This window comes from Oxyura jamaicensis, chromosome 2, assembly GCF_011077185.1.
Source record: "Oxyura jamaicensis isolate SHBP4307 breed ruddy duck chromosome 2, BPBGC_Ojam_1.0, whole genome shotgun sequence".
Lineage (NCBI taxonomy): Eukaryota > Metazoa > Chordata > Aves > Anseriformes > Anatidae > Oxyura > Oxyura jamaicensis.
The window spans coordinates 108,100,497-108,114,072 of NC_048894.1; the positions used below are offsets into that span (position 1 = coordinate 108,100,497).

Consider the following 13,576-nt stretch of genomic DNA (forward strand, 5'->3'; position numbering starts at 1 on the left):
TTTATGGGACTTCAGAATTTCACATTAGTGAGTTTTAAGAATTTATTTTTGTTAATGCTGCTAAAACTAATACTTTGTAAAAAAGTTGTAGAGGTTCTGCTAATAGGCTCAATAAAGGAGTGCTCGTTTGATACAAATATGTTATTTCTAGCTGTTCTAAATAAAATAGCTACTCACAGTTGTGACATTGAGAGCTTGCTGTTTATCACAGAATATGCTTAAATGGACCCATAAATTGTGGAAAGGGGAATACTGTTGATGTTTTCATGTACACGAGCACCAATGTACTCTCAAAATGGAGAGAGATGGGATTTGAAGGGTGGACCATTCCGTGCGCTCAGAGAGTGGTGGTCAGTGGCTCCAAGTAGAGGTCGATGACAAGTGGTGTCCCTCAGGAGTCTGTCCTGGGACCAGTGCTGTTTAATGCCAATTGTTTTTATCAATGACACAGACAATGGGATCAAGTGCACCCTCAGCAAGTTTGCAGATGACGCCAAGCTGAGTGGTGCAGTTGATACATCAGAAGGAAGGGATGCCGTCCAAAGGGAGCTGGACAGGCTGGAGAATTGGGCCCCTGTGAACCTAACAAGGTTCAGCAAGGCCAAGAGCAAAGTGCTGCACTTTGGTCGGGGTAATCCCAGACTTGGGCACAGACTGGGAAAAGAACTTACTGAGAGCAGCCCTGCAGAGAAGGACTTGGGATTCTAGTGGACAAAAAGCTCAACATGAGCCAGCAGTGCGTGCTTGCAGCCCGGAAGGCCAACTGTGTCCTGGGCTGCACCACCAGAGGAGTGGCCAGCAGGTGGAGGGAGGTGACTGTCCCCCTCTGCTCTGCCCCTGTGAGGCCCCACCTGGAGTGCTGCATCCAGGTCTGGGGCCCCAGCACACGAAGGACATGGGGCTGTTAGAGAGGGTCCAGAGGAGGTCCACAACGATGACCAAGGGGCTGGAGCACCTCTCCTGTGAAGAAAGGCTGAGAGACCAGGGAGACTTCATTGCGGCCTTTCAATACTTTAAGAGGGCTTATAAAAAAGATGGAGAACTTTTTGCTCAGTCAGATAATGACAGGACAAGTGGGAATGTATTTAAACTAAAAGAAGGAAGATTTAGATTAGAGGTTGGGAAGAAATTCTTCACTCAGAGGGTGGTGAGGCACTGGCACAGATTGCCCAAAGAAGCTGTGGATGCCCCATCCCTGGAGGTGTTGAAGGCCAGGCTGGATGGGGCTTTGGGCATCCTGATCTAGTGAGTGGTATCCCTGCCCATGGTAGGGGGGTTGCAACCAGGTGATCTTTAAGGTCCCTTCCAACCTGAGATGTTCTGTGATACTCCTATAAATTCCAGAAATTGGTCCCACATAAGTGACCACTGCCATACCTGTGCAGCTTCCTGAAGACAGTACGCAGTGAGTGAAAGAAGAAATGTGAATAACAAATAAAAGTGAGAAGCTGGCCATGCGGGTTCACTTAAAACAAAAACCTCTCTGTACTCATGTATGAAGTGGTAAATAGCATTTTTCAGGCTAAACATCATCTTTAGCCATTTGGCAACTGCTGAAATAAGTGTTGAGGTGGGCTTTGTAGGTTTGGATGGGTTCTTTGCCTTGTACTGTTTTTTAACCCTCTCTTATTTTTATTTTGTTAAGCTCTCCTTTAGTGACTGTGAATTGAACTCTTCTTCATCACTTTTATTATCGTTTTATGCTCAGGCTTAAATCAATTAGGCGGATCTCCTACTTGTTTGCTGTCATCCCCAAAGAGAGGGAAGCCTTGCTCTCTTGAGCAGTATTTTTCCTTGTGAAAAGTAAATGAATGATGTTTCTTAGTCTCTGTCTAATCCAAACACTACATTTTCCTTGAAAATATTTTTTTTTTCTCCCAAAGAGACTAAAGAAAAAAAAATTACCTTTGAGTTCCACTAGGAAATGTCATGCCAGTGATTTCTTCAGGACTGTTTGAGTTCTAACATATAATTAGACACACTGCACTTTGCCTCTGTGAGTTTGTAATGTTTAAGAGAAGTCAGTCAAGATAATCTGTGTTAATAATAATATCTCACATATACTTTACAGGTGTGTTTTAATAACAGTAATAAAGGCTTTTTATTCTGGAGCTCCTCGTGATTTTTGAAGGCACCACAATGATTTGTTTCACATCTGGATTTCAGTGGGGGGTGAAAAAACCCTGAATCCTCTGTAGAGCTAAGTTCAGTTCTCTTTAAGGCTCATGGTGCTTGTTATTTGAGCAAAAGGATATGTCTCTATGAAACGTGATAAGGCTTCTCTCTTTTTCAGCCAAAGTTATTGATGTGTGAACTGATAGCACGTGTTGCATAGCCATATAGTTGATCATTTGATCCAACTAAGATTACCTGTTTTAGAACAACAGGCCAGAAGGGAGTGTGAATGCATTGCACTATTCCTTGGCCTCCTCTCTTCATGTGCTTGGCTTTTACAGATTAAGGCAGAAACTATACTGCCTCACGGCATTGCCTAGTCCTTTCCTTTTGGCTCCTCTTCCTCCCTTTAACAGCATCCTGTAGCTTTGTCAGATTGAAAGAACTCTTAGAGTATTGGCACAGTTCTTCAGTTGTGTTGTTACTCAGGAGAACCATAGAACCGCTTGGGTTGGAAGGGACCTTAAAGACCACCCAGTTCCAGCCCCCTGCCATGGGCAGGGACACCTCCCACCAGACCAGGTTGCTCCAAGCCCCATCCAGCCTGGCCTTGAGCACCTCCAGGGATGGGGCATCCACAGCTTCTCTGGGCAGCCTCTGCCAGTGCCTCAAGCCCTGCACTGAAGGCATACAGCACAGCTGGAGAGCAGAGAGGTTCTTGGAATGCACTGAGCTAGTTAGGGTGCTAGAATTAACCAGGGTGTGGTGGTATGTTGTTCCTCAGAGAAAAACTTAACGATTTCTTGGCAAGATGAAATAGCCCATGTAGAGCTTCCTGATGTTGCAACTAGAAAAAAGGAAGGAGCTGGCATGGGGGGATGTAATGTATGTAGAGGGCTTGGCTGTGCACTGAGTCCTTAAAGTCTGAAAACTGCAGAAACACACTTTAAAGTTGTGTGATCGGTGACTGCTCAGCAGCTCTTATAGTTAGGCGTAATTGGGCATGCTTTTTAGGGGAAAAAAAGTTGGCTTTAAATAATGTTCATTCTCCAAAATCGTAATTAACCTGCTCTGCGTGCTTCCTGCTATCTCCTATCATTCTTGCTAGAATGATACCAGTAATGAGACCAGTAAAACTGGTAGTTTTGCAACAGTGGTTGGGAATGCTTCTTTCCAAGTCTTATTTTCAGTCAGTTTAAAAAGTCAGTGTATCTGCAGACCAAAGTTCTGGGAATTCTAAGCAGCTGGCAATTATCTGAAGTAATTCTCAAGTAACAATTTCAGATTGAGTAATTTTTAAGGCATTCTTTGGGCATCCTACAAGCTTTTCTCTCTTTTAAATAAGCTATGCATCACCCACATTTATTTTTAAGAGGAAATAACACTACCATACTGTGTTATTAAGAGAATGAAAATCAGTATTTACTGTGACTTACGCTGCTTCTTTGGCATTAATAGGATGATTAACTTTGACTTGATTCTGTGATTATGGGCAACTTTAACTTAATGAGGCTGTTATTTGTAGGTCTCTGGTTAGAACTGGTATTTTAAGGTTGCTTTCAACATGGTGACAAGTGAAATCCATAACAAACTGAAGTCAGCATTTCCTGTATAGGTCTTAAATTCTGCTTGATAACCTTAAAAACAAAACAAACAAACAAACAAAAATCACCAGCTATGTTGATGCTTTATGGAAGCTAGATAGGACGGAACCCTTGCAAACATCTTCTGAGAGGTGCTGGTTGGCGTTCTCCACAGTTTCTCCTGATACTTTGGTAGTCTGCAGTCTTCAGTTTGTTGCAATGCACGTTTGTGTGGAAAGTGCACCTTTCTTGTTTGAATAAATGTTGCAAGTATATCTTGTATGAAAAATTTTGAATCAGGTGTAGTAATTGGGTTATTAGATTTTCTGAAGGTTCTTCAGGCATTTGTCATGGACATGCCCTGTTTCATGGGCAGATGGAGCGTAAGTTCTGGTGAGGATCTGAAAGCCAAGTCTCTCAGCCCTCATCTTTGCATCAGAGGACATGGCAAGATGTCATCTCTGTACCTTTCTTTCTGCTCCAGACACGCACTGGAGCACATGAGAGAGCAGGCCAGGGGCATGGAATTTAGGAGCCTTGTGCTCCTGAGACCTTACGTAGTTCACTTTCTTGTGCTATATGTATATCTTGTGCGGTATGTTTAACTTGCACTGTGGTAGAAGATCCCCAGTTCCTGGTAGTGTGTTGAGGAAATGGAGACAGCTTCAGCCTTGCTGGTCATTCGCTTGGTAAATTTGTGCCTAGCCTCTTCTACCTGAGTTGCTATTAATCCTATGTGTAGGTGCTCCTACATGAAAACTTAAATTTCAGTGCAAGCTGTGCAAGATGCATATGCTGAACAGTGGATGTGGAGGGGAAGAGGAGACGGAAATGGTGTATGCTGGGGTTTCATGCTTCTTTTTTTAAAACAAAACAAAACCTTTAAATATTTGTGTAAAGTAAGCCAAGCAAGTAAATGTTACATTGCTCTTCAATCTTTCTATTAGTTAATCTATAAAGAGTTGAAAGCAGCTGTTCCAGATGAGTGGCTGCCCACTGATGATGCATGTTTTAACTCACATGGGAAGGCAGTAGAGTTTCACACAGTGTAAACATCTGTAAAAGTAATGCTACAGACTTGTGCCTTTACCTGGCCTCCCCTCTCGGGGACCTTATGAGAACTACATTTGTTTTTAAGTATTTTTGAAAATATGACTAACAGTGTTCTTTATTTCTGTTCCTTTGCGCAGGGTATTTACGTAAGGGATGCACCTTTGAAGAATATAAAAGTGTTCAATGTTCGCCGATTTGTGGCTCTTTTTAATGTGGTAAATGCCACGAAGCGGGATGCTGGCAACTATCGCTGCATGATTCGGACAGAAGGAGGGGTCGGTGTATCAAACTATGCGGAACTGATAGTCAAAGGTATTTCACAGAAAAAAACAGTATTCGCATGCTAAGTGTATGAAATAAGGACCTGCAGTCGCTAGTTCACTAAAAACGTCACCCATCATTTGTTGAAGTTGATAAGATGTTTAATAAATATACTCTGTTTATGCAAATTGTGAAAATCTATCCAGCTGTAGCAAGGGAATGACAGAAGAAGCCAGGGCTAATTAACTAGTTACTTGTTGATTGTTTATTTAGATACTTCCCCTAGATGCACTGTTCAGAAGGTATTTCTGTATTGAAGAGTTTATTTATCTTTTTGGAGGATATGAATATAATATTAGCTATTTGCCTCCATGGTGGAGATTGCATTCTAAAGATGTATTTACTTCAAAATTTGAAAACTTTACAGTAAGAGAAAACACACATATTTGAACATCTGAAGGGATATTTTTAAAAACAGCAGGGAACACCTTTGAATGGAATGCATATAAAAATGTCCATCCTTACAGAAAACTATGCTAAAACATTTTCCTAACATTATTTGTATTTAAAATGCATTTTGATCTTTTCTTATTTTTATAATAGCCTTTTGGAGGAACATAGTTTTATTCTAGTTCTTTCAAAGAAAAATGAATTTTCTAGCACCTAAGTTGTGAATCCACAGTGTTACATGTTTTCCCTTTCCGGTCAGTTCTGTGCCTAAGAAACAAAAATTGAGATGAAGGACTGAAGGCTCTTTTTCTCTTCCCCAAAACAATTTGATCCAAGTTGGCAAGGAGAGAGCAAGTGCCCTAGAACTAAATCTACCGCAGGATTTTTCCTCTGGGAATTAGGAGGGACACAGTTGTCTGTTATGAATTCTCTGATTTTAGAAATGCTGTCCTTTACTAGATAGGACTTTTTTTCTTCCCATTGTGATGGAGTATTTAAGAAACATGCAGGTTAAGGAATAACGCAAGTAATAAATTAATTCTTACGTAGTATTTTTGCCACTCTGCTTTCCAAATTCTGCTCTAGGTTTTATCTTTTGATTTAAGGTACAAATTAACATTTCTTATGACTTACACTGCAGTAGTTCTAGTTATAAGAGCTTGCATGGCTCTGTTTGCATACAGTAGATAAGGGGCTTTATTATTACTTGACCTTGGAATCACCCTTTGCTTTCTCCTTACTGTTTAATAATTTTGCATACTTATAACCCTGTGTGGGGTCTTTCAGGACTTTTTAAAGATGTGATCCTCTTTCCAAATTTATTATGATTTTTTCAGGTAACACACATAATCAATAAGCAAGGTGTGGGATAACTGTTCTATCTGAAAATGCAGCATAGATCTTGTGTCTGAAAGCAACACAGAAAGTGTGTGAATGAAAAACTACTAGTAAAGGAGGGGTTTGAAGGACAGCAGGCACAGTCGCATAAATAAATAATGAAGCCAAGAAGTCAAAAAAGCAAAAAAAATTTTTTGGGGGGGAAAATGAGGCAAAGTGAGGAGGACAATAGAATTCACATTGAGAAAAGATACAGGAAGGTTAGCAGTAAGGCTGTAGGGAATTATGAATTAAATAACAATTGAGGGGGGAATAATGGAAAGGTGAAATGTTTGGAACAGTGTTTGTGAGATGTGCAGGGTTTAGGATTTTTTTTTTTTTTTAAGTTGATTGGAGAGGAAGAAGCTTGGGCTATGTGTTAGACTGGGGAATAATTGGTCACCAGCAGAAGACGCAAGAGAGCCTTCAAGAACAAGGAACCATTTTCCAAAAGCAAGAGTATGTTTTCATTGGATGTGCTTTAGAAGCAGCAGGACAAGAGAAGGAGGAGGAGGTTGCAAATAACCAGTGTATGGAGAAAACATGAAAAAACAAATTTTAGTAAAGAAATCAGATGATCTGTTTGAATGGACGGATGAAGAAAGAAACAAATAGAGAGGATGGGATGAATATGTAATTATAAGGCATAATGGAAAAAAAAGAGGGGTTTTGCTTGTTTGTTTTTTTTTTTTTTTTTAGTTCATAGTTAATATGAAAAAGAAAGAAAAGGGGAAAAGGGGTGGCCAAAAATGAAAGTGTTCAGGAAATTTAGGAAAGAGAGAAAGAAAGGGTGAAGTAAAAGCCCCAACAGGAATGATAAAGCATCATTCAGATCTTACAGCAATGGAAACCAGAGGAAGAAGGGAGGCTGTCTGAGTGAGGCAGATGGAAGCTTGACTGCATCAATGACAGGAGGTACAGAAAGCCAAAGTAGTTAGGTTCTGTCAATTTGTTTGATTTAGGGTGTTCTAATTTATTAGTGCCCCTTTTGTGGTGTAGTAGATGAAATTATGAAGCATATCATTAAACCATTTGTGCTTATCCAGATTCTTTCAGAAAATTTGCACTGGGCACTGTGAACAATTGGATAGCCTTAGGGTGTAATCCCATTAACTACTTGTACAGTAGCAAAGTAATTATGGTAATCCCTGTTGCCTGTATTGGAGCTTTTATGAGACCACCTGCAGGTCATTCCTTCTGACCTAAAAAGACCCATTTTAAACATTATGCTGTAAAACCTTAGGTGACTGTAATGAAATAGCAGCATTAGGGGATAATTAGTAAATATGCTTTCTTACAATTTCTTAATTATACACCATGAGTATATCCTATTTTTTCAGCAGCTATTCTGCAATGCTAGTCAGCAGAATTCAAATGCAATGGATTGATTCATCTATCAGCTATATCGGTTTTTCATCCATTACCACCAGTAAATCATGAGCAATGTATGTACAACCCTATTGCACGTAATGCTTAGTCTGCTCGGGAAGTACTGATGGCTTAATGATAGTATGCGTAGAAACAGCGGTGTAATTACTCCCCTCTCTTTGTTGGAAACAATGAATCTAATTCTCTTCTCATTTACACTGGTGTAACTAAGCTGACTTAAGTGGAATTTCACTGGAACTACATTGCTAGGAAGACAGGAGTTAAAGAGAGTCAATTTGCCACACTTACTGCCCTTTGTTTCATTCTGGTTACTGAACTTGTAAATCAAATTGCAAGTAAGTAAATCCCATGCTGGAGTTAGGATTTTTTTTCAAAATATCTTTGATCTTAGGTAGAGACTTAAGACATCTATCTTTACAGTAGAGTGGGTTACAACTTGGTACAACATTGATGCTACTTCACACTTCAGGCATAGCTTCACTACACAGAAGTTTCCTTTAAGTAATTTCCAGTTTCTTTCTTACGTAAAACCTCTTTAAGGTTGGCAGTGCTGCTGTGGCATGATGTTGTGCAAGCTGAAGACAAGATACAAGAAATTTCTAAGTCAGCAGAAAGACCGTTAGCACCATATATTGCAAACCGAACCTGAAATCACAAAGGAATAGGAATTAAATCTTGATTTTTGAGGATGAGACATACGTAAGAAATGGCCAAGTGTTCCTTTCTGGTTGTTTTTACCTGAACAGATATGATTCTAACAAGGTTTAATCTCTGTGGGGGTGAAAAAAAGCAATTAAAAAGCTGGCAGTTAATCCCATGTTATCTTATTAAAGAACTGTAAACATGAATATTGTCTAGTTAATGAGCAAAAAGCCTGTCAATGAACAATTAGCGTGGCACTAAACATGAAGGAAAAAAAAGGATTTTTTTTAAAAAAATGTGTTTGTGTTACCTTATATGTCTTTTAGAGGATGGTGAAATAAAGTATTGATTGCTCTATTTAAATAAATCCTGGAGGGGAGGTTTTCAATTTTACCCAAGTGTTTGTTCTGATAGGAAAGGCTGAAAAGACAAGTGCCTTGTCATTGTGCGTGTGTTCAAACTACACAGTATCCTCATCTAAGTTTGTCAGAGAATTGGATTGAAATGTCACTTTATCTAATGGGAGACATGAAAGTGGCCTTGTCAGATCACCCACTTAATGTAAAAAAAGAACAACAAAAAAACACAAAACAACCAAACAAAAGACAAAACAGCAGTTTGTTTATAATAGGTGACATGAAAGTAATCAAACATTGAGCAAAAGGAAAATAGCAGGGTGGAATTGATTAAATGTATTTGGTGAAGTAAATTAGACTTCTACATACAGTCCCTTGGTTGAATTTCTCTGGTAGTGGGCAGATCCAACACAGATCAGATTCAGGAGAACAGAATGAACCTGTCTGAGCAGACACGAGATTATTACAGAGTTCAGGCTGCTTATTGAGTTCAAACAAGGTAAACCGAGGTGTCAATTTGGTTAAATGGAGTTTTGTTAGGTTTTTAAGCAAGGGCACAGAGAGGTAGCCATCTGTAATGTTGGCAGCTTAAATGTCTGCATCTTTTCAAATGGAAGATTTAAGACCAGGAATGGAACTAAAGCTCTTCTGGACCTCCAGAACAAAGAATATATTCTGCAGGGCAAAACCATTTTGAGACGAAGACGTGGGAAGAAAATATTACAAAGTGCCTGTCTGAGGTATCAGTTGTTCTCCTACATTAAATATACATGGATGTTTATATCTCTTTTCTTTGTCTCTGCCAATGCATCTTCCATTTTGGATCCATCAATCTGCCTGTGCCTTTTTACAAACAGTGCTGGTATTACAACTTTACAGTTGCCTGTCACAAAGTTCTGCTTTTGGATGCTCATAATTTTGATAAACTGACTTCAGGCTGATACTGGGCGTGTGTCTCAGCCTGAAAGTTTAGAGAAAACCTCCAGTCAAAGCAGCTGAGACGGTTCAGCCATCTTAGCAGATGTTCCATAGGACAGTGCTGAAGACACCGGGCTTTGAAGCAGGAACTTAGGATTTTTCAGGAGGGTAACTGACGTGTCAAGAAATCTGCTTGCAAGCATAGTCAATTTACAAGATATGGAAAAACAAACAATAAAAAAAAACACACCCTTATGATGCATAGAAAAGAGACTTCTTTGAGTTTAACAGAGAAATGGAGATTTCTCCCCAAAACTCTAGACATAGTTTAGATGTCAGTGCTGAGCTGAGCTCCTCAGGCACTTGAATCCAAAACTGGGAGCTCAGCAGTCCCATGCTTTTAGTATGCAGCCCTCCACCTCTCTGAGCCATTGTACTGTGAAGCTATAACGGTGAGATGCATGATGTGGAGAGCGAGTGGAGCAAGAGCAAGAAGCTGCACACTTGGATGGGGTTGTTAGTATTGGTTGATAGTATCTAACTTGGCAACAAGTTAGAGGGGAGGTAGGTGAAAATTAAGGCTACATGAGCACTAAAATCTAGGAAGAGAGAAAGAAAACCAAGGGCAGAAGAGAAACATCTGTCCATCCATATGTATATATGCACAAAGATTTACATATGTGCATGCAGGCATATATGTATGCATAGGGGTGAGAGTCAAGACGGGGCAGTGAAGGGAACTGTCTGGCAAGGCCATGGACCTGCAGGAGGGGACAGCAAGTGTTAAGGAGAAGCTTGGCTGGAAGAACAGGAGCAGATCAAGCTTTTAGATACAGCCTGGGTCAACAAGTAACAAAACCTGGATGGGAATTCAGAGATATTTGGAATGTGGGGATGGTGACTGGGGTGTGGAGAGAAAACAAAAAATGAGCAAGGGTGAGAACAGGAAGGATGGACAGGTTCAGACTGCTCAGGTAGGCAAATGAGCTTGGAGTGAGAGCAGCACAGACGTAGATGCCCCTGGCTTAAAGCAGAGAGCTGGTGACTTGGGAGTGGACATGTCAGCGACTGGGTTTGGGAGGATTCACGTCTGGGGAAGGGAGCAGTTTGTGCCTAGTTAAGGATGGATACTGCTAACAATAATCCAGGGTTTAGCAGGGTATCTGCTAATGCCCAACTGATTAGATCGTACCTGCAAAGTACACTTGCTTTCCATAGGACCAGAATAGTGAGCTTGGTCTGGAGATGAGCACAACTATGTATATAGATGAACATAGCAAGATACGTAGTTATGTAGTTATATATAGTTGTAGATACAAAGCTGTTTAGTTGATTTCAAGAATACAAAATAATAATGACTAGTTTAATAATAATTCTAATAATTATGCAAGAAGTTATTATTGTGGACATAGCATCAGAGATGATTGATACCGTATTTTTACCATTTCATGTATTCATGATGTGCTGAACGGTATTATCATGACATTCTTTAACAGTCACTGTTTAATTAAAATTAGCTTACAGAATAAATATTTCTTCCCTTTTCCCTACAAATGTAGCATGGCTCTACTCTCCCTTTTTCTTCAATAAAATAATAATAATAATAAATGTTATTGCTACTCTTAGAGTAGAAATTTTCATTTTTTTTTCAAGTGAGCTGTTTTGTGCCAGACAAGAAATGTCTGTTTTTGCTTTTTTTATAAATCAGTTAAATCTCAAAGATTTACATTACCTTCACTGGCATCTCTGTGTGGATATCTTTCCCTCCCTATTAAAATTTTAAAAGAACTGCAAAACATAAAGTTGTTAGGATCTTACAGAAAATGTTTGGGAAATCTCTATAATTTAAAGCACAAAGCAAAGCAAAGTAAAGAAGTTGCTGTCTCAATGATGTTAGCAATTAATGTAAAAGTGCCTAAGAATAAAAAGTTTATGTGTGTGTATGGCTACATTTGTATTTATCTTCTGCGTAAGAGAAGGGCTGCTCCTTACCATGAGGCTTTGTCTTTTTCACGTTTACTGTAACTGGTCAAGTTAACATAGGGTGACATCAGAGCATCTGCCTAAAACCTTCTGTCATCTGCAGTCATTGGAGTTAAACGTCTGCCTTGGCAAGGCAGGCAGTATTTTCTTTCCACGAGGGATTTTGCCCATTGCCGTTGATCACAGAATTCAAGAGGAGGTCACCTGTCTGTCTAAAAAGCATTAAATGTGAATTTATGAATAAACTTCCTTTTTTATTTTTTGAGTTAACATTCCATTTAAAAGCCTATCTAAAAGGTTGAACAGTACTAAATAGCTCTTTTTACTTCTGTTTCCAAAGTGATCTGCAAGGAAGAACTCTTTAAACCGTCTTCCTAAAGTGCCACTGCTACAACCTTGTTTCTGCAATCACTTGAAATTCCTTCCCTGAAAGTACTTGGCTGTAGAGTCACAGATCTATTGAACTATTCATATAAAACAGGAAAAGATTTTCCAATGGCATTTGAGATTATCTCAGTGTCCATGTTAAAACTGCTTTTAGTGAAAGAGGGTGGTGCTGCAGTGCGGTACTTACCTGATGAAGTGATTCAAATTTCTCAGAAAAAAAAAAAAAAAAAAAGAAGAAAAATAGACAAAAAAAGAAACAAACCCACTAATTCTGACTAAAGGAAGAAAAAGTGAATAAGCCAGAAAAACAGCTTTATTATATGAATCATGGAATAAGCTCATTATATTTGCTGATGCACCTTTTGTATGCTTAACTCCTGGACTCGTGTTTTTAACCAGTAACTTAATAATGAGCATCCTCTTTATAATGAAAGGTTCATTCTGCGTAACCTTGATCTCCAATAAGAACATTACTTTTACTATTAAACTACACTTCCAGTATTAAACTGCAGCATCCGCTGGCTTTGCTGAAATCATGCAGCTTGAATTAACCTTTTGCACCTTGGCCACAAAGGAATGAAAAATATGCCCCAAGGGATAAAAAGACAATAAAATACTGTCTATTTTGAGTACTTGTAATACTTGGAATGAATTGGTGTAACCACTAACCTTAGTGACCTAACTCCTGAGTTCGCATTTTGAAGGGCACTTCAACAGCCTTTAGTAGCATTTGAAACTTGAAAGTAATTAACTGTTCTTTCAGCATGGCTAAGTAAATGCCTTAGGATGCTCTATAAAAGTTCCATTTCGCGTCTTGGTTCACAAAACAGCCTAATGATTTAAATTGATGCTAAATCATTTTGAGTCAAGTCAGAACTGTTTCCAGGCATACTAACGCTGTATGAAGCCATAGTTTATACAGTTCAGGAACACTAGTTTCAATCAAGCTGCTATATGTGCCTAACCGAGAGATGACATCAGTTTGCCATATATTTCTACTGATGTGAAACAGTGTTTTCACTACTGAATTGAAAATGCAAACTATATTCCTCTCTTTTGTACACACTTTTATGCCAATTAGCAACAACTAGCAGACATCTTTGGAGACATATCAGATTGTTGCCGACTGTATTTTGTTCTTCACAGTGGCAATCAATTTTATGAAGATGAAAATACATAGTGTGGAGGCCTGTATTTGTGATTTTGGTTTCAGCAATTGCTGGCAGATTGCATAGTTTAAAATTTATGTAAAAAGGAACGGTGCTAATTAGAAACACCACTGCTATGTGAGGATCATAGGTGATCTTCAGTATGCTTAGTGCTCTGTGAGTTGAGTGCTCTTCCTGTAAGCGAGGAAAAAAGAAAAAGCAGGTAGCATATGTAGGATAATTACATGTTTGTTAAAATAGCGATTCTGCTATTTCTCAGGAAATATTAATACTTATTTCTAGAGTTCCTTTCTCCCCCTATGCCTCATTCTCTTTCCTTTAAGTCTGACTTTGAAGTCCTTGGGAAAATAATGAAATATATGAATTCAGCTTCTTTTCTGTTTGACTACCTATA

At 39.1% G+C, this 13,576-nt stretch overlaps 1 protein-coding gene across 11 annotated transcripts in view; it reads left to right on the forward strand.

The window, feature by feature from the left end:
* Positions 1 to 13,576, forward strand: part of PTPRM (protein tyrosine phosphatase receptor type M) — a 480,584-nt gene that overhangs the window by 184,556 nt on the left and 282,452 nt on the right. For all 11 annotated transcript variants that reach the window (XM_035316805.1, XM_035316797.1, XM_035316798.1 and 8 more), the window contains exon 6: positions 4,889 to 5,063. In XM_035316805.1, the coding sequence (XP_035172696.1) occupies positions 4,889 to 5,063 (175 nt within the window). The remainder of the gene's footprint in view (positions 1 to 4,888; positions 5,064 to 13,576) is intronic.